This window comes from Schistocerca serialis, chromosome 4 (assembly GCF_023864345.2).
Source record: "Schistocerca serialis cubense isolate TAMUIC-IGC-003099 chromosome 4, iqSchSeri2.2, whole genome shotgun sequence".
NCBI classification, from domain to species: Eukaryota; Metazoa; Arthropoda; class Insecta; order Orthoptera; family Acrididae; genus Schistocerca; species Schistocerca serialis.
This window is the reverse complement of record NC_064641.1, coordinates 362,001,901-362,029,338: the sequence shown is the minus strand read 5'-3', so window position 1 is coordinate 362,029,338 and position 27,438 is coordinate 362,001,901. Positions and strand designations below refer to the sequence as shown.

Here is a 27,438-nt window from a genome sequence, read left to right as displayed (position 1 = left end):
TAACAAGATACTTCCGCTGGTGTGGTGACATCGACCTACCTCCTATGGTCATTATCGCTGCTTGATGCAATTTTCCGCTGAGCGAGGCTGGCCTCATCTCGCAATCCCCTTAAGTGTATGTTATTCTGACCCACGTGTCGTCACAGTTGGGGATGTCAGCCTGCGGCTGTTAATGCAATGCTTCGCAGCACCTTTCTTACTACTCGTACTTCTCATTAATTTAACTAAAAACACATTACACAGTTTCAACAAATTTGTGAGAATAGGTATTTTATGACGTTATAGTTTAACTGAACATCCACCTTTTACAATGAAGTAATACAACTCGAACATTTGCGATTGTCTTCCAGTTGCAGGTAGTTATTTAGTTTTGCTCTATCTTAGCTATTTGAACCTCATGAAGGTGATTAGATTTTCCATGTTATTATTCTGTCTACAATAAGCAAGCTTGACTTAACATCAAACTTTCCTTGGCTTCTGATATTATAAATTGTCAACTTAACCTGTCCGCACACGACGTTCTCTTTACTTTCTTGCTCGTCATCATTTTCAAACAAGAATTTTCTCGGCCGTCTTACTCATGTCTCTCTTTTCTTACATTACCTCTTCCATCTCATATACCCCCTCACTATCTGTTTATCGTAAAATCTGCGACCTTGGCTAATGCCTAACATACACACTTAAAAAAAATGCAAGTGTCAAGATTGGTCAACTGAACACTTTTATAGTAAGTGAAAAGCTAATATCATGAGTGTGATTAAAATAAAGTATCTTTAATGAGTGCTTTTGCGAGAGCTCAAGTAATGGTATTAATAGCATTTTCTTTCAGTCACATCTCTTGCGCTGGATGGTTTGTGTCTGACGGTGATACCGAACTGTACGTTAAAATCGTAGCAAGTTGGCACCAGGGCAGTGAATATCTGATACTCATGTCTGACGAATCACATCAATATTAAAATCAAATTGTGAGTGACTTGTAGCTGTTTTATCCGAATATTAATTAACACGGTCGATGTGTTCCCGGCAGACCATTACTGCGATTTTTACGGATTTTCAGAGTTACTTCATGGAATGGCAATGGTGATGAAACACATTAATGTTCAAGGTTCTTTTGTACAGTAAGTTGTGCAATAAATGCAATGTAAAATGTCTTATGTATATTCAGTACGGAGACACAGCCGAAACACGATGTTGTCTACTTGCATAAAACGTTGCTATTGACGGGTATAGAATGAATTTCCATCTTCAAGTGTGAGGTGTAGCCTGAATAGAGTCGTTAATACAGCAGGGAAAATTACGGCCCAGAAATACAACAGCGCATCGTTTACGGGCAGTTTGTTAAACATTTAGGCAAAACAGTCTGTTTCTATAGGTATGGGTCCTCGAAAAAGGTTACTCAAGGGGACACCTTCCCATTTTTGTGTGGTCTCTCATTTTTGGACTAGATTAAACAGGTTATGTTCTTTATGTAGCGTGTACATTTTACCATCGTAATCTTCCACGTATAAGTGTGTGTCTATGACGCACAGACAAGCGGTTTCTTGGGGATACTGGAGACAATGAGGCACAACGGGGTAAGGATGGGCTGAGTTTATAATGACCTTCTTGCAGGCCGTGACGATGATGCAAGATGATTGGTGGGGAAGCAGATACTTAGTGGAAGGGGGATGACCTCCGTAAACTCATAGGAACGCTGAGAGAACTATAGACCTTTCACTATTCACAAGCAAAATAGCAGTTGAAGCAATGTCTTGCTGTGTTAAGCAGTCGACGGCACAGCTAGCCCCAGACAGTGGTGTGCTTAGCTCAGATCCGAGAGCTGCCCGGCAAGGCAGGGGACAGCGGTGATATTGCGTTGTCCACACTTCAGCAGAGTACAGCGCCACATGACGAAAATGGTTCAAATGACTCTGAGCACTATGGGACTTAACAGCTGTGGTCATCAGTCCCCTAGAACTTAGAACTACTTAAACCTAACTAACCTAAGGACATCACACACATCCATGCCCGAGGCAGGATTCGAACCTGCGACCGTACCAGTCGCACGGTTCCGGACTGCGCGCGTAGAACCGCGAGACCACCGCGGCCGGCGCGCCGCGTGAAGTAACGGGCAGGCGACAAGGACGCAGCGACAGCAACGTCCATTGGAAGCTGGTCAAGACATTTGGCGCGACTACACGACTTAGTACAGGAAGCTCCCGAGAGCAGAGGCCAACCAAAGACCACGGCATAGCATGTAGCGACAGCTGCCCGCGGACGCAAGCCTGTGCTAACAGAATGTGAGCACGCAGGGCAGGTGGCGGTCGGCAAGAGACAGCCGCAGGCGCGAACCATGAATACCCGTCAAAGCGTCCGGAAGTCAGCCAGCTGATGGGCCCAGCTGGAAGGCACCCCCCCCCCCTTCCCCCACTTCCAGACAGCATCAGGCCTAGGAGCAGCGTCTAGCAGGTACGGCTGGATGACTCTCATCAGGTCAAAGGTTTCCGAGAAGTACCTCTCGGAAATGGCTGCAGACGATGACAGACGTTGCATAGCCGGGGCGGGCCTGCATCGTCTTGACAGGCCATCATTCCTAATCACGTAGGCCCCGAAAGCGGCGCAGCGCAAGACATGGACGTGGCGTAGTCCATGTCACCACTATGACAATCCCGTCCCTGTACTAGGCTGTGTTGATCATATTCGAAATTTACGAAGCAGCAGGTAGCGGAGCTAGAGTGGGAACCATACTTGCCTAAGCGCCAGGGCGGAGGCTTCCGTCATGACAACGCTGCCTCTCTAAAGCTTCTTGCATCAGAATGCGGTGATCACTTGGCCACAGGTTACAGCCACCAAGCCAAAAGGTAGTTGCGTAAGAAAGGACACAGCTGCAACGTGAAATTTTTCATTTCCCCAACTGTTCCCTCACCACACCAAGCCATACAATGCCCAAAACCACAGACACAGCAAATCAAACCATCTTCTTCATCTTCATAATCTATGGAAAAATGCCTCATTTTTTTGGGTAACAGACCATGTGGGAATTCGAAGCAATGAATTTACTACGACACGCAAGAACACTTAATGTGGTGTGGTATGCTGCACTCTTGTACACATTGACTTTGTTGTTTAGGCGCTGGGGAGTAAGTGATTAGAAGTCAGGCACAATAAGTTGCAATCACTTAAGCCAAACAACACGACACAGCAAACCAGACCGTCCACTTCACCCACATAATCTATGGAAAGATGCCTCATTCTTTTGGGCATAGACCATTTAAGAATTCGAGACAACGCAACACGACAACGGGGAAGCTCTGCCTCTGAGGCGGAATTAGTACTCTTCATCTCCTACTAAGGTATTGGCCACTTAGGCTCCTCCTCCAGTGAGTGAGTGCGTATGAACATCAGTACACTATCTGTCTGTGTTCGCCTTATATGCCAACGAAATACTGCATTTTGAGCGATAGCATTGAATGTGCAACTTACAGCTCTCATACTTTGATAAAACATTTTTATAAAGTTTGAACGTCGTAAATTAGTAATAATTAATATTTATCTTTTTTGATCACCATATACGAGACATGAGAACAATTATTTTGTGCGTGTTCTTCCATCACTGTTCGGCAGCTAGCTCTGCGAACGTAAATATCTAAGGGATTAGTAGTTATTGTCAAATTACGAAAGAGAGAATCTCGTACCTTGTTCTTAAATTATTTTTGAGCACCGCTGATGTTAACTTTCAACAAGTACTCTCTACATTCTCATCGTGGCTAATACTTCATATGCCACAATAATGTTACATTAAACTATGCTTTCATAAAACAGCGGCTAAACGCGTAAATCACATATTTCACAAAAGACTGCTAGCTTATTTGTTAATGATCGACAACTGTTCCCTGATACTGTCTGCGTATCCGCTGAGAAAAGAAGGCAAATCGCTGCCTTGCTAAAAATTGCAGAGGACGACGTACTAAAAATATACTGTAATGAAAATATACTTCCTACGCTGGGTGCATTAAAATGAAACTGAGACGTTACATAGCAAATCATTAAATAATTTCGTTTTATGTGCTCAGTTTACAATTTTTGTATCTTTCTCAGCAATTCTACAGGGTGACCTCAATCTCCACCCTCAAAACTTCGGAGGTTGTTCATCTAAATATTTCAATAGAATTGATCCTTGCTCACTGATGACTCGTTGGATTTCCTTTGATTTATTACGGCCATTTACCTTTGCATACGTACTGCAATGAAAATCTCACAGTAACGTAAATGTCGACGGTATGAGGTGAGTGTCCTATTTAGAAACAAACTCGATCCATTCATTCGCGGTACTCGCTGTTGAGTGAAGTAATGCCAACTTCATTCTTCGCCATCAAGCTTTTATTCAGTACCGCTTGGTTTTGTGTCGGATTTATTTCACGGGCAGCCGTAGTTGTACGTTAACAATCATACATAGCAGGTTTACTGATAAAGAATTCGCCGATATGCACGTCTTGGGTTGTTCATTGTAATGTACTTCATTGAATACTGACAGAAGACACTGAACGCATGATGACAGAAATGTACGTCTTTCATGTGGGGGTTACTGCATTATTCTCTATTCTGTGGTCTACGTTTTTGTGTTTACACAGTACAGACCTCCTCATTGTTGTGAACGTATTTCATAAAATCACAGGCAAACTCTGTAACAATCCCAGTAAATCATAATTACAATTTAATTTGTATGTCAAACCCAATAAATGATAGTTGCATTCTATAACGGACCGCCGGAGACCACGGGTCCATTGCACCAAAAGATTCAGAAAGTATTTCTAAATAACCTTCAAAATGTTATCTGCATCGTTCGGGTACGTACGTTATTTATTTGTTGTGAGTGTTTCTAGCGTAATGACCTTTCACTATACTGTATGCGGTAGGACTTTGGACTGCACTAATTTACAATTCCGTTGATATTAGTCTTTCGTTTTGATGATTATTGTTATTTTCAAATTTCCTTAAATATAAATTTTTATTATCTTTCATTTACTCTTCTTTGACGCTTGTGAACAAGCTACTGTGCACCCCAGACCGAACAAAAATCAAAAGTAATGCACTAAGCTGAAATCAATAAACGTGAGATGATCACTGCTGCAGCCATTGGATGAGATATTCGTTTCCAGTTGTAGTTTGGCAAAGGCGTTTCGATACTGTGTAGCACCTAAGTGAGAAGACGTCTGTGTTGTCAGGAATTCGAGGCCGCCGACGACGACCAAGGACAACCTGCAGGCGAAACTGGAAGCATCTGGAGGCAAACTGCACGTCGACGTCGCTCTGTGGGGAGGCGTTGTACCCGACAACAAGGCAAGTACTGCTTCCATGCTGTCCCGCCACTAGAGCGACGAGGTGCAGAGGACTCTCATTTGGAAGCGCGGGCTTCGAAAACCATTTGGTTAACCAAATTTCCACTTTCCCATCTTTCCCATAAATAGCAAAAGAAATGGCCAATTTCCTCCACTGTCCTAGTCGCACTCTGGTTTTCGACCGTCACTAAAGATCTCACCATTAACCACCGATCTTTTTTTTTTTTTTTTTGCACCAAATGCAATTTCTGAAATCACGACATATCCACCACCCCCTATTTGCTACTTTCGCCTGTCATCAAGCTGCAGTTGACGTGCAGGAGGACGACCCACCACCCTGTCCAGTTACCAGCATGTAGTGCAGTGGTTCCCAACCTGTGTGTAATTACCCCCTGAGGGGTAAAATGAAATTTTCTATGGGGTAAAGAGAAAGGGTTCATTAGTGTCTGGGTCTCGAAACTGAACTATTTTCAAAAGATCATTATTATTATCATCACTGTTTCGTAAAACTGTAATACTGGTTACGTGAGTTACCAATAATTACATTTTTTATTCCAAATGCAAGCATTAACCGTGAAATAATTTGGTGGAGATTTCAGCTTGTGAAACGAATCTACGAACATTTCCCTTGTTCCTCACATCGTTCTACTGCACATATACTTTGTATATCCATCTGTAACAGTAAAACTCTTATATATATGCTCAAATATCTCATGAAAATTCCTTCTTCGGATTGTATGTAGTTCCCGCAATGGACCAGAAACTGCTTCATTATTCACTTCGCTACAATAAACTATCTAACTGAGATCACAACAAAGCTGTAACCACGTATCGGCTACTACACTGCAGTGCCACAGTGGTCCGGAGCAAAGCACTGGCAGCCTAAAGTCTTCCCATTTCTAACATTTCAGGGGTAGGGAGTCCAGGAATCTAGTGTCACACAAGCAGTAGGAATAGTGTACACGCTTTGACTTGGTTGACTTGAAAATGTGGCTGCAGGGCGTCACTGAAGCAATGTCACTGGGGAGACGAGTGGTGCAGAGGAAGCACGTTTTGCATAACTATCTACCATCAATGTGGATAATTAGGTTTCTTTTCTGAGGAGGAGTTGTAGTTGTAGAGTCAGGGTGAGCGAGGAGGGGGGGGGGGGAGGGAGAAGGAGCACGGCACCCCCTTACTCCAGCATATGGGCACCTTTGACGTCTTTCCACCTTTATTCAGTCGTTTCTGTTATGTCGGTTTACGGTTTAAACAGGTAGTGTCTCTTAAGATTCGTAATACTGTCTTTGCCATTATTATCTTCCTCATTTAGGAGTATGTCTACATGTAAAGTGCGGCGTGAAAGGGTAATTTTGTGAATGTAAGGTAATAACGAATGATCACGCTCCTCTTGTAGCTGATTCATATCAGATAAATAACACACTAAAGGAGAAAAAAATCTCAACACCAAGAAGAAGTTGTGCGACAAAAACGGAAGTTGGTAGGCTTGTTTCTACATCTGAAGAAAATGATAATTAAATGAAGACCCTACGCTGTCGACAGGCGTTAATATACATCAACGGGGACAGATGAAAATGTGTGCCCCGACCGGGACTCGAACCCGTGATCTCCTGCTTACATGACAGACGCTTTATCCATCGGAGCCACCGAGGGCACAAAGGATAGTGCGACTGCAGGGACTCATCACTTGCACGCTCCCCGTAAGACCCACATTCCCAGCTTAATGTCCACACACTACATTCGTAGTGCCCCTGCGCATTGCACTCATTACTCGCGGCAAACCATCTTACCGAGTCCCGTAAGAGTTCGAGCAATACGTGTGCATCTGCGCAGAAGAATGTGGTCAATACCCGGTTAGTCTTAACTATATGAAGATGGTATCTGTTCTTTCGGACAAAAATTGTGGCCCATACGTCTAACTTTTGGAGTTCTATTATTAATGAATCAGAGGAAATACGGCTGTCTGACAATTCCAATTGAATTCGGCATGGAATCCAATCGTCGAAAAACTTCATGACTTCCGTAGCCAGCGTAGTTCTGTGATGGAACCGCGGGAAGACAATCGAATTGACATCGATGCGGCGAGTTTTCACCACGAAGGGCACGCGGCGCAACAGAATCGAACGCGCTCAAGTAGCGCACGCGCAACGCCAAGTGAATCCACCACGCATGTGCCGGAGAGGCCTTAAATACCAGAGCTCAGGGAGTTTTCGCCAGTATCACCTGAAGATGACCAGAAGATTCTGCCCCGAAATATTGTGGCAGGAAGTTGCAAACATCCGGCAGTTCGCCCGAAATTTTGTGAAACAATATGTACACCGGGAAAGTTTTAAATCTCACAGTATGTAACAGCCTGAATACACACTCTGTAAACTAGTTTCAACAAATTTTGTCTTAGTAGTACAACACAGAACTATGATGCGGTGTATATTCTAAATGTGTGATGTTTCCTAGTACATATTTATTTTAACGTAGCCTATGTTTTGCAGTAACAAAGTACACCAATGGAACTGTTTATCTTTCACTGAGCCGGATTCGCAGTCACATGCAGACTTTTGTCTTTTCAAAAGACAGTAGAATGTTTTTGTGTTTCCAAACCAATAAAGAGGAATTGTGCTTCACCCGATGTGCTTTACCAGACAAGGAATTGAAGAGCATATAGCATCACAACCCCAAAGATGAATATCTGGTTCAGAATTGGTGTGAACCAAACATCACAGTGGAAACGCTGACCCGCTGGCTAATTAGCATAAGTGACGGTTGCACGAACCCTGTGTGTGGGATACTGCAGACTGTGCCACGTAATGATCTTTAGCAAGTGTCTTACTATGCACCAGGAACAAAGGAACAACATGCCTGCTGCAGTAGACCTGGACACGCCACACCACTAAATATTCGTTTCTCTCTTCAGAAATTTGAGGGAACAAAGTGGGGAGGTCAACGATCTTCTGACTTGGTTGATCTGTTCCGCCTCAATTTCTTCTTCCCTCCTGTGCCAACACCTCCATCTGTAAGTAGCGTCAACATCCAGCAACGATGATTATTTGTTGAGTGTATTCCAGTCTGTATTTAGCCGCGCGCGTTAGCACATTGTTTCTAGGATTCGGTGAGACTTGCCGGCCCCCAATCGAATCTGCCCGGAGGATTAACGACGACGACTGCTGGTGTGCCAGCCAGGTTGGATGTGTTTTTTTGCGGTCTCCCACAACCGACTAGGTGAATGCTGGGTTGGCATCCACATCCCACCTCAGTTACACGATACGCAAACATTAAAAAAAAAAAAAGGTTCACACACTACGCGCAGACAGTTGTAATACACAAAATTTAGTCCCAGAGACGGGTGGGGAAGGAGTGGTGACAGGGAGTGAATCCTATCATTCTCTATCATTAACATTCCCACATACGAAAATTAACATGTCGACCCGGCGCAGATACAAGATAAAGCCCAGGAACGAGAAGAATATTACAGTCTCTGCCTATCACTACAATTTCTGCCTTCTATGGCTCCCTTTAGTACCGCGGAAGCCATTCCCTGACGTTTCAACTCTTATCATTCTCTCCTTTCTTCTAGTCAGTGTTTCCCGCGTATTATTCTCCTCGTCGATTCTGCGGAGAACCTCCTCATTTCTTATCTTACCAGCCGATTTAATTTTCATCATCCTCTTATACCACCCACCGCATGTCAGATGAAGTATAATTCATTGCCACACCTCAAACGACTCCAAGATGTTCAGAGTGCTTAACTGGAATAGTTATACAAGGTATTCAGCTGTCCCTATCGATGTCGTTTTATGCAACACGCAATATATCTGGCCTTCATTACCACGCGCTAGATTTTCATATTCCCTCGTTCGCTTACGCGCAAACGATTCCTCCTACAGAAAAAATTGAACAGAACCTTTTTGTAGGAAATCTAATGTTATTAAGTTTTATACTGGGATACATTTTCGCTGAAAGCCACAGTGTTCGAGTTATTAAGAAAAACGTACAAAAATGACCTTCAAATGCATCTCCACCCCCACACTCACCCCTCACTTGTCAAGATTTCTAGTTTGTTTTTCGTGGCACTCCATCCTACCACTGTACAAAAATTTTCAACTACGCGAACTGTTCCCGATATTAGACATTTTTGGTCTCTGTTGGTTGGGCTATGAGGCCTCTAGGCATAGTCTACTATTTCGTTAACATTATCAGTTTAAATGTTCTCGTAAGAGTAATGAAAGAAAAAATGACTTTTGTAAAAGCTACGCCAAGACTAATCACGCTGACAATTCGATCCAAACTTAGCCCTAACAAGCACAGTGTTAGAAGGCCTGACGAATACAATGATGTAATTGTTTATTTCGTGCTGTTAAAATTCAACAATTGTTAGGTAAAATTTATGCAAACGTCAGTTCTCTTTTACAATTGGTAAGTGGCCGACTAAGCAACTGACCCTTAACATAGACAAATGTAATGTATTGTGAATACATAGAAAGAAGGATCCTTTATTGTATGATTATATGATAGCGGAACAAACACTGGTAGCAGTTACTTCTGTAAAATATCTGGGAGTATACGTACGGAACGACTTGAAGTGGAATGATCATATCAAATTAATTGTTGGTAAGGCGGGTGCTAGGTTGAGATTCATTGGGAGAGTTCTTAGAAAATGTAGTCCATCAACAAAGGAGGTGGCTTACAAAACACTCGTTCGACCTTTACTTGAGTATTGCTCATCAGTGTGGGGTCTGTACCAGGTCGGGTTGACAGAGGAGATAGAGAAGATCCAAAGAAGAGTGGCGCGTTTTGTCACAAGGTTATTTGGTAAGCGGTGATAGCGTTACGGAGATGTTTAGCGAACTCAAGTGGCAGACTCTGCAAGAGAGGCGCTTTGCATCGCGCTGTAGCTTGCTGTACAGGTTTCGAGAGGGTGCGTTTCTGGATGAGGTATCGAATATATTGCTTCCCCCTACTTATGCCTCCTGAGGAGATCACGAATGTAAAATCAGAGAGATTCGAGCGCGCACGGAGACTTTCCGTCAGTCGTTCTTCCCCCGAACCATACGCGACTGGAACAGGAAAGGGAGGTAATGACAGTGGCTCGTAGAGTGCCCTCCGCCACACACCGTTGGGTGCCTTGTAGATGTATATGAAGCCGGTGGCGTAATAACACCAGTCAATGATAATTCGCGCAGTAGCTAATTTCTGTACATTGGTAGGACGGAATGCCATCAACACCATACTAGTAATCCTGAGCGGTGAAGACTGAATGTGGGAGTGAAGTTGCATTCGAAGGTCACTTTGTACATTTTTCTTGAATAGCTCGAAAACTACAGCCTCTAGCGAAAAGGTATCCCAGTAAAAAGTTTAACGACATTAAATTTCCTACAAGAAAACGGTTTGCATAAAACCAGATTGGAAGGGGCACCTGAATCACCCTGCATATCTTGACGAAGTTGTTAGTGACCACATCGGACGATAGCAATCAGATGCCGAAAACCGCAACGTGAACGCTATTGTTATGAAGTGATCCTGAAGCAAATTGTCGATAAACTTCTACGAGTTAATCGGTCGCATTCTTCCGTTTTGCAATACGTCAGTTTTCAAGTATTCACCTCAAACGAAAAAAAGCAAAATGTGTACAATAAATATCCTACTTATGACATGGAGAAGTGTGTTATTTGACAGCAACTGTTGCGGTATTGTCAACAGCACAAAGAAATACCTATTCTGTGAAAACTCCACAGCGTTTATCACACAGCACTTGGTTTCACGGCTAGCAGGAAAACTCTGAGAAGAATTTTTCTACATACAGGATTTGGTTTTACAGACTTCTTAACTTTTCCACGACATTTTTCCCACAGCGAAAGACGTTACGTGTGGTTGTTTTCATTAATGTCATAGTCAGAAGCAAGAATATGAAAAAAAAATCCCATCGTTTCGTTTTCCAACGTGGGGAGGGATGGGTTATACGGGGTTATTCATGGGTACCTCTGAACTTTTATAAGACCACGCTAAAACTACCAGACGTACAGAAAACAGACGTACATCAGTAGATAGAGAATCTTTGATGTCGCTGAGCAACAGTCATACAATAATTTCAAAATGAACCATTTGACTGTATTATTGATTATCTAATTACAACCCAGGTTTCTGCCTTTTATGCCATTTTCAAGCAAGTTAATGACAAACTAAATCACTGGAAAATGGCATAAAAGGCCGAAACCTGGGCCGTAATTAAACAAAAAATAATACAGTGAAATGACCGTGTGTTCATTTAAAAAATAAAGAATCTTTTCACAGTTTGCAACTCACATTACAGATCTTCAATATATGCACCGTTTGTGACGCGGCAAACGTAACACGTGCGTGCAGTTCATTGACACGAATTGTCCGGAAGGGTATGACAGCTGCCCATTTTGCAAATCTGTTCGGTGGGTTGCCTATCAGCAGGCGCGAACTATTTCCATGCTGCGATACAGAACGTAGCGTTAACAATGAAGCGTCAAGACATCAAAACGTACAGACGCAGTAAGTAATTATAAGAATTGTGCAAACCATTAACAGGCTTCCCTTTACTGTAAGACATTTGTACATGCCAATAACATGGAATAAACTCCCACTGGTTCTCTAATAATCTATCGTGGGGCACATACATCGTAAAGGAAATGCTAAGAAACAAGTTATGACGTGTAAACGACAGTATACATACTAAAAAGAAAGAATGCTGCATAAGTTTCTTAAGAAGTCTGAAGCACCAGAATTAAAGTGGCGATTGTTTACCAAATCGAAATGTGGATTCATATACTTTACCCGACGCATAAATGTCGTCACATTGATGGTATACGAGGTGTACTGCCAAATGCGGATCAATGTGTAACAGTTGTGTTATGCATCACATTCGATTACAGAAGTGCAGTGTGCGACAGCGCTCCACTTGCGAGAATACCGGAGTGTTTTTTTTTTTTTTTTTTTTTTTTTTTTTTTTTTTTTTTTTCTGCCATTTACTAATGACCTGCCACATTGTTACTGAAACTGGTCGTACTTTCACAATATGAAATTGTACATGTACGGAATGCGAAACTTATTTGATTCTTCTTATTTTAATAAGGTTTAACAATAGTGCAGCTTTAAATACTTGCAGGTGGGTTAATGACGTCACATTAGCACCAATTTTCACCACAATTCTGCCCAGCGCCACCGTGGACATGTCACACAAAGTCACGGTCGCCGCAGCCCCTCTTACCCATATTTCATCCCTTTTTTTACGTCTCCTCACTGGAGGTCAGAAGGGCTTAGGCCCAGCGTTGAAATCACGCAGTTTTCTTGTGAGTGGCCGAAGAAAACATTCCGGCACACCGTCGTTCAGAATAGGAACGAAAAGGTCTTAGAGGTTGACAAGAAAGGCGTCAATGAAACACCCCTTGATTCCCACACATTTCGCGATCGAAAACGATAGTTTGCAGTGCGAAGAGCAACAGGACGACATTTTTGACAACTGACACTGCTAAGATCCTCAAACGTTTCAGTCCTTCTCTAAGAACACTGCACCCACATTAAACGTGATGTCACTCCTTTGGAGAGTAACACGACCGCAGTTTTTGCTCTCTTGTACAGACTGGAACCACTGGCGACCGTTCAGAACAATTCTACGAAATTTGAACGTGATCCGCGGCAGGCCGCCCCCCCCCCCTATTTTAGCAACACCCTGGGTACCACCCACGCACCTTAGTCGAGCACGTTACAAATGCACTTATCTTAAACTTCGACAGACGTTAAACCTCATGGCGGGTGTAGCGCCTGAAGGTTAGGCAACCCCTTCGACATCGTCACGCGGTGTTTGGTTGACTTCAGGCGTTAGAGCAGCCACAAGATAGAATGTAGATGGTGGTGGTGGTGGTTAGTGTTTAACGTCCCGTCGACATCGAGGTCATTAGAGACGGAGCGCAAGCCCGGGTTAGGGAAGGATTGGGAAGGAAATCGGCCGTGCCCTTTCAAAGGAACCATCCCGGCATTTGCCTGAAACGATTTAGGGAAATCACGGAAAACCTAAATCAGGATGGCCGGAGACGGGATTGAACCGTCGTCCTCCCGAATGCGAGTCCAGTGTGCTAACCATAGAATGTAGGTCGAAATGAGATTAGCCATAACCTTAACGTCAAAACTGGAACCACGCAGTAGACCAACGGAATGAGTCTCGGAAGCAAAATAGCATTTGACAAACGACGCGAGGAGGACATAAAAAGCAGACGACCTCAGACAAAGAGGGCACTCATGAACAAATTAAGGATTCTGTTATCAAACATTGGCTTAATATGAGTAAGAAATTCCTGAGAATTTATTTTTGGAGTACATCATTGTGTTGAAGTCAAGCACGAATTGTGGGAAAACTAGAAAAGAAGAGAACCGAAGCGTTTGACATGTGCCGCTTTACGAAGGTATTGAAAATTAGGTGGGTTGAACAGATAATAAGAGGGAAGTTCTACAATAAATTGGGGGAATATGTGGTGAACAGTGAAAAGAAGAAGGACCAGGGTGGTAGGATATCACCCTCGAAGAGGGTAAAAACTGACAAGAGATTGGAATATATCGAACAAATACTTGAGTACGTTGGTTGTAAATGTTACTTCTGGATTAAGAGGTTGACGACACAGAAGAAGCGATAGTGGGCCGTAAAAAAATAGTCAGAAGATAAATAACCAAAAAACAGATCTCCTATTGCAGCGTAGTTAGCTCTGTTCGACCACGTACAGGCCAAAGTTGAACAACATTGTGTCAGATTAAACAGACGATGAGGGCGTCGTACTTTGCTGAGACTGAGGTCTATGTCTGTCCTACTTCGAGGCATTAGAAAGTTCACTCTGATAAATGAGGTCCATCTGGCCTCTTTGTGGAATTACGTTGTAAATTCCAACAGGAGCTTCACTCAGAACGAATGAGAAAAGCGATTGGAACATTGTGGCTCAAATCCCATTGCTTTACGATACCTTTGAATCTCGTCGCTATTCGAAGCAGAGAGTACTCACTACCTATGCGGATAGCAGAGCTCAGTTTTGTGAACAAACCTTTGCTGGTATTTACAGTGGTTGTTCACTATTTCCCTTCCCAGTTTCCAGTTTTCTCGATTACACTTAACCTCTGGGTACTAGGGCAGAATCCAGTAACGTTGTGCCTTGTCTCCAACTGCAGAGCTAACGGGGCGTCTGTATGTGCAGGGCGAGCTGCGCGCCATGGTGGACGCCGGCGTGGTGGGCTTCAAGTGCTTCTTGTGTCCCAGCGGCGAGGAGAGCTTCCCGAACGTCGATTGGACGCGTGTCGAGTCCGCCATGCAGGAGCTGCAAGGCACTGACGCCGTGTTCGCGGTGAGTACCGACACCTCGACACCTACTCTTCTTTTTCTTTTGCATCTCCACAGTACAGACAATTTTAAAACTGGGGCAGCCACAGCTAAAACAGTTGTAGGCGATTGATCGATAATTCATATAGTGAACAGCTTTTTTTTAGTACAGGTGATAAAACTATTGAAATTTAAAACTGAATGAAAAGTCGAGAAGTCCGCTGTAGCTTTATTTATTCAAGTAAATTATAGACCCACACAACCGGTTTCGCAACTTTTAAGCTGGATCTTCTGGTGTATATCTCATATGTTGTGGAGAGTAGTTACAGAATGCCGCAGAGTAACCATTGGCGTAGCTAGGCGAAGTTCTCAGTCCTCATACCGTCTCCGTACCAGGACAAGGGCCACAGCACATGCTTCGACAAATACACAGGACTCTCGTAGCTTATGTTGTCAGCTGATGTGGTGGTGATAAACACACATGAGAGGGTCGGATTTTAGACCCAGTACTTCCCTGGATAACGTCTATGAGTGGCATTGTCTGTTTCTTGACAGTGACCGACAGGAACATATTTTTATCAGTAAAATTATGACAGTTCGTGATTTTAGCGCTGACATGTCATTCATCATAGACGATGGTTTTTAATCAACTGGGGATGGCTGAGAAGATGCAGCTTAAAAGTTGCAAAACCGGTTGTGTGAGTTTATAATTGACTTGAATAAATTCAGCTGCAGTGGCTATTTGACTTTTCATTCAGTTTTGTATTTTGATAATTTTAACACCTGTGTTAAAAAACTGTTTACTGTACGAATTATCAATCAGTCATGTCTCCACGGTAACCCACTATGTTCCTACGATCACATGTCGCTAGTTCCTCACCGGACTAAATATTAGTCACTACCTTAAACGAAGATGATGATAATGATGATGTTTGTTTTGTGGGGCGCTCAACTGCGCGGTTATCAGCGCCCGTACAAATTCCCGACCTTTGCTCAGTCCATTCTCGCCACTTTCAAGAATGATGATGAAATGATGAGGACAACACAAACACCCAGGCATCTCGAGGCAGGTGAAAATTCCTGCTTAAACGAAGACATTTGGTCGCTTGAGCACTGAATATAGTGTATAACGGGTACCAGGCTATCACGTGACCCTTCAAAGCTGACATAAACAAGGCAGTGAAACAGTGTGATGTGCCAGTTTGTTGTTTGCCATCAGCACAGCAAAATGGGCTAATTTGGTGCCGTGACAGAAAGGAGCTATTATTTTTGGACATGCCCATTATCACCTTGCTGACGTACAGTCACGTGATTCAAAGCTGGAGGTGTGGGAGCTGGACCCTGTATCTGACATAAGTCAATTATTCACCCTCCAGAATAATGAATTATGAATTAAATAATTATTAAATGAGACAAGACTCACAATTAATTTGGTTTATTCCGTTGAAGAAATCATTTGACAAGCAATGATAAGTTGTACTGTGATTGTAGTGACGTTAGTAGAAAAAGCAGATAGGACTGCTGAATGGAATGCGTTGAACCTTTGGTCAGAGTTGAAAGCAAGCTGATCATTGAATCTGAATCCAACTCTCCAAAGTGAAGCCTGAAGTTACCAAATTCTACAAAATGGCTGTAATTTCTTACACATTGTCTCGCAGCTGTGGCTCGGTCTGACCATAGAAAATTGTAGGTGGAGGCTGAAGTAGCTGCAGAACGCCAACGACCCTCGGCCAACAGCTAAGCGCAGATCAGCCCGAAATCTAAGTCCCTCGATACATCTGTTGGACTCTGGCATTCAAGACTCCCAGAGATGAAATGACGACGACCCTCTATGAAGAAGTTGTAAGAAGAACTCTTGAAGACCCTCCCTGGAGACAGAGCAGAAGCAGTTTTGTATCTAATGTTCACTACAAGGAAAACTCGCATTTCCGTGGTTTCGCTCTTTTTTTTTCTAATTGACACGGCTATGGATCTTCTGAGTGCTGACTGATAAAAATGTTCCTTAGATAATGCTACTCTTCTTTCCTGGGCTGGGCTATTGTTTAGGCAGTTAACCATGCGTCCCACCATTTGACACTGAAAAAAGGCATCTCACTCTCCTTCCATCTCTTTCTGTCCAAGAGGTGGTACATTGGTACAGTGGAAATTCTCTGTCTAACCTCTAGTTTATTCATATCAGCCAATCTTCGCAGCTCGTATGTTGGGTAAACATTTGGTTTTCGTGAAATCAACATTGAATGGCGTCTCATTCCTTCCAAATGTCCAAAACCTGTGGGACGCCACCCCATTTTCTAGACTGCATCAGTAGCATCTGACACTTTTCAGAGAAAATACAGCTTTCTACGTTTTGTGTCTTCTTGGATTTCGCTAAAAAAAAACAGTTCCTTCTCAGTCACTTTTAGGTTGTAAAAATGGTCGCGGCTTGTGCCTTAGGAGATGTTACCTTGTTTTCCTGCAGTGCCTCAGGTGCTCAGCAGCAGCCCTGCAAAAGACTGTCCAACAGCCTGCGAACCATTTACTGAGTGCCTCCCGGCACTCCCTTCTGAGAACTTCTCCAAGAGTGGTGACCTACGTGACTCCACAGTGCTGTTGCCTAATTCCAATCTGCCTTTAATGCCCTCTCATTTATATAGGACATGCAAATTCGAATAAAAGAGTAAACAAAGAGTAACTTGCATTACTCAGCTACTGACAGTCGCTAGTACTGTTGTATTATCACATCTCTTAGTATCAGTTAATTATTCCAATCAAACAGATCTTTGCAGTATGATTTTACGTTTGTTAAGGGACTGTTTCCGAAAAACAGTCACGTAAGAAAATGATCTTGCGGTTTTTTTTTTTTTTTTTTTTTTTTTTTTTTTTTGCAACGCAGACTGACCAACATGCCTGCAAGGAATGGTGAACCAACTGCAGCCAAGCAACATGATGTAAGAACAGTAGTTGCAAAGTGGTTCCAACCAACGGCGAATGAGAGTAGCACCTTATCAATGAAAATAACTTACAAACTCGACAGGAATGCTGCTGTCAGCGAATGCGGGTACATCTCTATCAGTTTCCTAGGGAACAAAGTGAAGAGAGCTAGAGCTACTTGGAAGGGACATTTTGGGTCCAATACCTCGCGAAAGGGCATTTCTCATAATGGCACATAAATCTGCACATCCTCAATGGGACAAACTACACAAACTGGATAGTGGCTGACTAAAGACTCATGGTGTGATTCGATGACCCTCAATTTTGTCTCTTTTCATATAGTGAAATATTTCGATGTTTTGTGGATGTTTCGTACAATGACTTGGCTTCAGCCATTCAGGTTAATGAGAACATACTCAGTGAACAAATGTGTTGCCCTTTCTTGTAAATCTTCATGATGTGTGGACAATCCCAACTTCCAAGATGGCAAATGCCATGTTCACAGGGCTGCAAGCAGATATTCCCGGATTAATGAACATTCAGGCACCCTGTCGTACCTTGAATGATCCACTAAATCACGCGACCTTAATGCCATAGAAAATGTCTGGAACTATTTGGAAACGTGGGTGGAACACAGCGGTCAACAACCCCACAGTTTTCTCTCTCTATGGGAGCCAAACGTTAATGAGTGGCTTCAGCTGGATATAGCGTACCTGAAGAAACTTGTGAAGTCCTTTCCTAGCTGAGCTGAGGTCATTACAAAAGATATAGACGATGTTACACGGTGTTACCGTCATGTCTCCTGGGTGCTGACTAATTTTTTGTCGAATATGCTTATTTTAATTTGAATTTGAGAAATGTGTTATCTATGCTCAACATGAATCTCAAGTGCATGCACAGATGGAGAGAATAGGATCATAAAATCAGTGTTCGAAAATGTGTGGTTCATTTGTTGCAGGCTAAGAGGCTTACTCAAAGGAAGTTGTTCTATTCTGTGTACTGAGCAATCGGTTTATTCCTCAGCTGAAAGAGTACTCTAGTGCATTGATTTTGACTACACTCAAACGACATGTTGACCTCACCAACTGTATCGGTCAACGACATTCTGACAATGCTAGCAGCTAACCCCGCTAAATAGTCTGGAAGATAATCAAGTTTAGTTGGATGTAAGCTCTCAACCGATGCACAACCTCAATTCAGAGACTCGTGGTATTGAATTTCATTCACATAGAGCACCAAAAAATGGAATGGAAAGTAAAGAATCGGTTTTTCATACACACAGGCCGTTAAAAAACGGAACAGAGTGGAATGGATAGGTATTTCATGCGTGCAGAACGTCAAAACATGGAGCACTATGCAACGGCTTCGAATTTCAGTCATACAGACCATTAAAAAATGAAATGGAATGGCAGCCCCAGTAGTTTCACTTCCAGTACCTGACACCCCCTGTAGCTGATACGCACTGTCAGCTACTGGTGTTTTTATGAGACAATTTGATACAATTTTGCTGTAAAATATTGATGTACAGAGCAGTTTGTTGCAAATTTGTTGTAATATGGTGATGTATGGGGCAATTTGATACAATTCTTCTATAGCATGGCGATAAATACGTCAGTTTGTTACACTTTTGCCATAACATGCAGCATTTGGTTATATTTTTTATTTAACATTGGGTAACTTCTTAGACTTTTGCTATAAAATGGTGCTGTATTGGTGAAGTATCATGTGGTGTCTACTGTGCGATGTCAGAATATGCTAAGCGTTTTGTAGTGTGAGATCGATTTAATATCTTAGGATTGGGTCACTATAGTATTTGGTGGGTTTTGATATCGGTTTTAGAGATGAGTGTTTCACAAATTTAGATGCAGGAATAACATTCCTTACTTTGGTAATCATCACTGACAAGTGTACTTTAGACTGTATGTGAAATCAGCAGTAGTGAAAATGTGTAGTTTGTAATGTTATAGAAATTTTTATGTATTTTGATATAGAATAATTTTTTATGTATTTTGATACATTTATTGGGTAGTACAAGGATAGGATTATGTTCAGTAATTAATCTACAATTAATTTCAGTTGTGCCAATAAGCAAGAACGTGTATTTTGATCAATAATACAGACAATTTATACCGGAAATATTTAATTTTAGGGTTCTTTGTGCTTGCAAAGTATGGTAAAGATTCCAAACTTCGGTTGTGTTTCATCAGAAGTGCCAATATGCACTTTCTTAATCTTACAGAGTAATTAAGTTATGACAGTAGTCCAATGTGCTTTCTGTGATCAAAATTTCACATATTTTGTGTGTGTGTGTGTGTGTGTTTCTGACAACAAAGGTTACATATTTTAGATGTAGAAATAATGCAAGCTACACATTTAATGTAATTTTTTTGATAAATAATACTTGTTGTTAGGATATTTTTGAAAACAGCACAAAATTCATATCATTAAGATACTTTTGATTATAAGTAATTTGTGGCTCTGGGTCTACATTGTGACTGGATTTTTCATTTTAATGGCCATAAAAATACTATTCTATGACTAGTTGTTTCATTTCAATAGCAGGTAAAATTCTAGTCTAATTGGAGCAGTGGCGAGTGGTGAGGAGGGAGAGGAGGGGGGAGACAGAGGCATGACAGTTTCATGGAAAGGGGATTTGGCATGTCATGTAATGATGACAGTGTCATAGATAAGGAGAGCAGCATAATTGCTGCATATAGACAACCAGTGTCACTTCTCAAGGAGATTTGTTGCATGTGAAGTTTCCTCGAATTGCCATTCCATTGCTATTCATACACCTATCAAATATCTGGATGAATGCATTTCAAATGCTATATTCATCTGAAATGCAATTTCTTGGACATTATGCTAACATGATGTACTAAGCACTGGCGTTAACTAATTATGATTGTTACATCATAACAAATTTTGTATTGTATTGTAATTATAAGTTATGTTTGGGTTGAGTTCCTCTCAGAACTGTATCCTTGATCCACACCTGTTCTCTCACCCCATATTATTCAGTCAGCTCCTTCAAAATACACTGCAGCACTTGCCTGCCACTGATCTGCACTGTAGGAGGAAAAGTTAAAACAAAGTTATTATGTTTCAGTTCCATGCAGAGTGTGTACTGCCAAATGAAGATGAAAATGGTCCTGGTAAGTTTTACATACAACATGAAAAACTTTAATGAAATTTTCTTTTTTCGTTACTTACAATAACTGATTAGTGATGATATATCATGAATTTAGGGCTTCCAACTGAATATAAGACATACCTACGAACGAGACCTCCTGAAATGGAAGTTAGAGCTATACAGAAAATTATCGAGCTCTGTGACAAATACAAGTAAGTCTCCACTATGGTATCCTTAGAGGAATAGTCATTGTGTAGTGTTGTTATTTAGTTTCTATACATAACTGACCTGACTGTGGCTTATCATGTAGATGAACTGAAAACCTGAATATATCTGTTGGAAAAGATTTCCAATTCTTTATCAATAATATTGATGTCAAACAATTCAGTCTTACTACAACAGTTTCATACCGTCATTCAAATGTCAAGTACATATAATTTTTATGAGCATTTTATTGTCGTTTGAAGACTCATCTCCAGGTATTGCTAAATTTCAAACAGACACAGCTCGTAGTTAAGGGCTTTGGAGTCACCCCAAAATATGTATTACAATATACGAGGGCGGTTCAGAAAGTAACCTCTGATTGGTCACAGTGCCGGTTGTGGGGGGAGTAGCGACGCCATCTGTGCGTTCACGCACTCAACAGGTCAGTCGGCATCAAGCCGTGGTCGAGTGAACGTCGTACCTGCGCTAGTTCAGTTTTTGTGGCAGTTTGAAATGTGTGCTGCAATAGAAAACCCCGCCAAATGTGAAGTGCGTGCTGTCATAAGGTTTTTTACAGCCAAAGGATATTCTGCAGCAGCTATTCATCATGAGCTTTGTGCCGTGTACGGACCAAGAGTTATGAGTGAAGGAGTTGTCCGTGAATGGGTACGTTTATTTAAAAGTGGACGAGAAAACGTTCATGATGAAGAGAGGAGTGGTAGACCATCATTGGTGACTGACGAACTCGTTCAGACAGTTGATGCAAAAGTTCGTGAAAATCGACGTTTCTCAATGTCAGAGTTGTCTACTGGTTTTCCACAGATTTCTAAGACTCTCTTGTACGAGATAGTGACAGCAAGATTGGGTTACCGCAAGTTCTGTGCACGATGGGTGCCCAAAATTCTTACCGACCACCACAAAACTCAAAGGATGGCCTCTGCATTAGACTTTCTGTCACGTTATGAGGACGAAGGAGAACCATTGTTAAACAGAATCGTGACCGGTGATGAAACCTGGATTAAGTACGTGAACCCTGAGACAAAAGAACAATCAAAGATGTGGGCACATTCAAATTCGCCTACCAAACCAAGAAAAGCCTCGCAAGATTTTTCTGCCAGAAAACTGATGGCAACGGTGTTTTGGGATGCCAAAGGGGTGTTGTTGGTTGAATTCATGGAACGTGGTACGACCATTAATCAAGACGTGTACTGTGAAACAATAAAAAAGTTACGACGGGCTATACAGAACAAACGCCGTGGCATGCTGACTTCCGGTATCGTTTTTTTGCACGATAACGCCCGTCCTCACTCTGCTCGCAGAACAACGGCCCTTCTTGAGTCCTTCAAGTGGGACGTTATCAACCATCCACCTTATAGCCCAGACCTGGCGCCAAGTGATTATCACCTCTTCATGCATTTGAAGAAATGGCTCGGGTCACAGCGGTTTGATGACGACGAGGAGCTCAAAGATGCGGTCACAGGCTGGCTCCAGGCACAAGCGGGTGATTTTTATGCAGAAGGAATTTCAAAGCTTGTGAAGAGATACGATAAGTGCCTCAATCGCTATGGAGACTATGTAGAAAAATAGTGCAAAGATGTAGTTGTAAGATGTATATATTAAAATATTTTTATTTAACTTGGTGTATTTTTTTAAATCAACCGGAGGTTACTTTCTGAACGGCCCTCGTATCTCTTAACACTGGATTACAGAATTTAAATTATCGGGATATATTTCAAATATTTCCTGCAAGATTTAAATAATAACTGTCAACATTTTTGGAGTTTTTAATATGGCATTATGTTTTCCAAAAGGTAGTGGGTAGTATTAATGGTGTGCCTTGAAATTCTAGTTAGCTCCATGTAGCTGAGGTTGGAGATGTGGCTTCCATGGAGTACAGCTCTTATGGACCTCCCAAAGGTTCATTTCAGTCAGCCTAAGGATTATCTACCAATCTCCAGGTGATTTTGACATTCTGCAGTTTGCAGGAAAAGGGAATCAACAGAGTGGCTGAATCTCCACTATTGAAAATCTGTGTGCGTCTCTATTATGCTTTGGAACATCGTAAATCAAAGTTTAATATAAGTATTCTGATAGTGTTGAAGACAATTTTTTGCTTCTGTCATTCATAATTCTACTTGTTGTCAGAAAGTCACAAAAATCATTTGTTAGCACTTTGCTGAATATGCTGAAAAACAAAATTAATGACACATGGTTATAAAAGTTACTGACCCTATGAATTTTCCAGGACTACAAATGAAACAGTTAGATTCTTGTAGGCAAGCCAGGAAACAATCACTTGGTCGTACTGTATCCCAGTCTGTAAGGATAGGACTTAATAGTGATGGGTGAAAAATACACTCTATCATCACCAGCAGGCCAGTTATAATGCAAAAAGTCCAAAGAATAACTGATGTGCAGAGTAGGTGTCAATACAGTGGCTGGTCATGGAAAAGAACACATAAGCTAGTGGACTAAACTGAGACAGAACATCCAACTGATATGACCTGCCAGCTGGAGATGCTATCTGCTAACTGCAACACTGCTGACTGTAGGTATATTGATAATGTGATATCATTCATCAGTGGGATTACAAGAGACACGGAGACATGTAACTGTTTTGTTGTTGTTGTGGTCTTCAGTCCCGGGACTGGTTTGATGCAGCTCTCCATGCTACTCTATCCTGTGCAAGCTTCTTCATCTCCGAGCAACTTCTGCAACCTACATTGTTCTAAATCTGCTTAGTGTATTCATCTCTTCATCTCCCTCTACGATTTTTACCCTCCAATACTAAATTGATGATCCCTTGATGCCACAGAATGTGTTCTACCAACCAATCCCTTCTTCTAGCCTAGTTGTGTCACAAATTTCTCTTATTTCCAATTCTATTCAGTACCTCATCATTAGTTACGTGATCTACCTATCTAATCTTCGGCATTCTTTTGTAGCAACACATTTCAAAAGCTTCTATTCTCTTCTTGTCTAAACAATTTATTGTCCATGTTTCACTTCCATGCATGGCTACACTCCATGCAAATACTTTCAGAAAAGACTTCCTGGCACTTAAATCTAACAAATTTCTCTTATTCAGAAACGCTTTCCCTGCCATAGCCAGTCTACAGTTTACATCCTCTCTACTTTGACTATCATTAGTTATTTTGCTCCCCCAACAGCAAAACTCATCAACAACTTTAAGTGTCTCATTTCCTAATCTAACTCCCTCACCAAGACCTGATTTAATTTTACTACATTCAATTACCTTGATTCTGATTTTGTTAATGTTCATGAGACTGTCCGTTCTGCTCAATTGCTCTTCCATGCCCTTTACTGTTTCTGACAGAATTACAGTGTCCTCAACAAACCCCAGAGTATTTATTTATTCTCCGTGGATTTAATTCCTACTCTAAATTTACCTTGTTTTTCCTTTCAAACACTGTTTCCCTTTGTAGCCCCTTGTTTCTTATAAGTGCCATCTGGTTTTTGTGCAAATTGTAAATAGCTTTTTGGTCCCTGTATTTTACCCTTGCTACCACGGCTATATCTCAGGGTTTTCAACGCAGAAATGTAGTGAGAATGGGGCACATGTGTGTGGTGGTTCACGCACGATGTTGTAGTGCTGTGAGGGAGCATCACTCGTGCCTCTGGTTTCAGAAGACTTTGAAGTACGAACATTTCTCAAAAGAAAAACAGGTATGTGCTCTCTTTTCTTTTAAAACTTTAAATAGTAGAGTCTCCCTATTGTTCTACTAAACTGAATGAGTGTGACACCATTGATGAAGTTTCAACCTCAAAAGAAGTTTATTAATACCAATTAGCTGAAATTAAAAAAAAAAAAACCCTCATCCAATCCAGAAGTCACTCATAGTTAAGAGTGATTAGTTACTGGTGTGTGTGTAGTGGTCATTGATACTTAAAAGATCGTTTGAGTAACTCTATCATTGTCTGTTTCTGAGTTGCTAAGCAACAGTCAACAAGCTGTCTATGCAATGATTACTATTTGTAGTATCCTGACAGTAAATCGCTTCTCGCTTGCTTCAAGCATCCAGACGATTACTATGCTGCTCATATAAGTGTTTGATAGCTATTATCAAGCTAATGTCCATAGATTGTAGTTAATGTTACTGAATCCTCCATGGAATGATAATGCCCGATATCCAGCCACATATCTTAAACTCCACGCCGATATTTGAGAATTCGCGCGCGATTTGTTTGCACCAAAGTCAGGCCGTGGTTCCCTAGAATAATTTTTAAATCAACTCCGGGTTGTAAATTAACAATTCTATGCCCATTCATGAAAGTTACAGCAGATCTGCACTTGACCACTACTTGATCGTGCACTTGAGCAACACGGAAGTTTTTGTTCTTACGAGGAGAGAAAACATATCACGCATAATGCAACAAACTGATTTGCTATGTCAAAACATATTTATATCTATCTCATTAAAACTCATTACCTATTAAATGCTGTACATAATTAAATTCTTTACTCTTCAAATAATCAATAAAATTTAGAAATGAATTACATGTATAAAAAAATCTCAAGTTGATATGACGTCATGGGTCACTACTTGTTTCGACTCCCCTACACTCATGTGACACAAAGTAGATCTGACTATATTGAACGTACTCATGTAATGCTACAAGCATTCTTTCATGATTCTTAAACCACGTGTTATCTATGATTAAGTTATGCTCTGATCAAAATTCTACCAGTTGGCTTCCTCTTTCATTCCTTATCCCCAGTCCATATTCACCTACTACTTTTCCTTCTTTTCCTTTCCCTACTATTCCTTCAATACCCCATGACTATTAAATTTTTGTCTCCCTTAACTATCTGAATAATTTCTTTTATCACATCATACATTTCTTCATCATCTGTGGAGCTAGTTAGCATGTAAACTTGTACTACTGTGGTAGGCATGAGCTTCATGTCTATCTTGGCTACAATAATGGTTTCACTATGGTGTTCATAGCAGCTTATCTACACTCTTGTTCCTTTATTCATTATCAAACCTACTCCTGTATTATCCTTATTTGATTTTATATTCACCTGACAAGTCTTGTTCCTCCTGCCACCGAACTTCACTAATTCCCACTATATCTAACTTCAACATATCCGTTTCCGTTTTTAAATTTTCTAACCTTCCTGCCTGATTAAGCAATCTGACATTCAACACTGTGATCTGTAAAATGCCAGTTTTCTTTCTCCTGATAATGACATCCTCCTGAGTATTCTCCGCCTGGAGATCAGAGTTGGGGACTATTTTACCTCCAGAATATTTTATCCAAGAGGACGACATCATCTTTTAACCATACAATAAAGCTGCACACCCTTGGGAAAAATTATGGCTGTAGTTTCCCCTTGCTTTCAACTATTCACAGTACCAGCACAGCAAAGCCGTTTGGTTAATGTTACAAGGCCAGATCAGTCAGTCACCCAGACTGTTGCCCCTACAAATAGTCTTCAGGAACCATCCATTTTTCTGGCCTCTCAACAGATACCCATCTGTTGTGGCTGCACCTACAGTATGGTTATCTATAACACTGAGGCATGCAAGCCTCCCCACCAATGACAAGGTCCATGGTTCTTGGGGGTGGTTTAGGGGAGGGGGAGCGGGAGGTAACTGTCTTGTGTATTCATAAAATGAATGTTTCATTAGTGATTTATATTTGCATGATATTATATACAAACCACTTACAGAACAATGAAGGTTTTCTGTGAAGAGATCAACAGAACGGTAGTGTGATGTGATTTTCTGATGTGTATGCTTCGTTTATTTTTTGTGTATTATTGAGTAATATTTACATCTCATCAGCTGCTCAATCACTTGCAATGATCTGAAGAAAATAATAATAATAGAGTGAAATAAAGAGAAAGAAGACCATTAATGAAACAACAAAAACAAGATTTGGGAGCACACAAAATGTGGAATCATTAATGCAGTCATGTGTATTAAGTTCCAGGAAATAAACAAACTAAATAAGTACTGTACAAGCTATTAACTTGAAGCTGAGTGAATGAAATTTGAGATACTGTCATGTATTTGCAGCACTGAAAGCCCTTAAGCACTGCTGAGGCAAGCAACATGATGCCAGAAAGTTTAATAGTTATTAATTTGCTTATCTGTAATAAGAACCCCTTGGGCTTAGTATTTAGGTGTTTCCACTTGCAAACTGGTTGTCAGGATTCAAGAAAACTTGTGGTAAGGATTTGAATATACAAGTTTTCAGCATATTTAAAAATCAGCCTTACACAAGAAAAAGAAGTTCATAGATGTCAGGGTTTAACGAGAGTTATGGATGTTCTCATGCTACATTTATTGCTTAATGTGTGACTCAGGCCAGGTACATTTCTTGTTTTGTGTGTGACTCAGGCAAGATGTTCAAATATGAGTCGAGCCTCTTTGTTGAAACTTCTTTTTTGAGATTTGAATTCATTCATTTGGAGCAAATTTCCAAAATTCTGTAATGTTCAATCTCCTTTAAGTATTTTAATGTTTCACCCTAGTGTGCTGGTTTGTAGTCATGGTCTTCATAAGTCATGTGTGTTTTATAAA

General features: G+C 41.3%; 1 protein-coding gene across 1 annotated transcript in view; it reads left to right on the top strand.

Moving 5' to 3' along the window:
* Positions 1–27,438, top strand: part of LOC126474162 (allantoinase) — a 252,153-nt gene that overhangs the window by 131,332 nt on the left and 93,383 nt on the right. The window contains exons 4-7 of the mRNA XM_050101619.1: positions 5,205–5,319; positions 14,516–14,662; positions 20,657–20,702; positions 20,796–20,892. Coding sequence (XP_049957576.1) covers positions 5,205–5,319; positions 14,516–14,662; positions 20,657–20,702; positions 20,796–20,892 — 405 coding nt within the window. The remainder of the gene's footprint in view (positions 1–5,204; positions 5,320–14,515; positions 14,663–20,656; positions 20,703–20,795; positions 20,893–27,438) is intronic.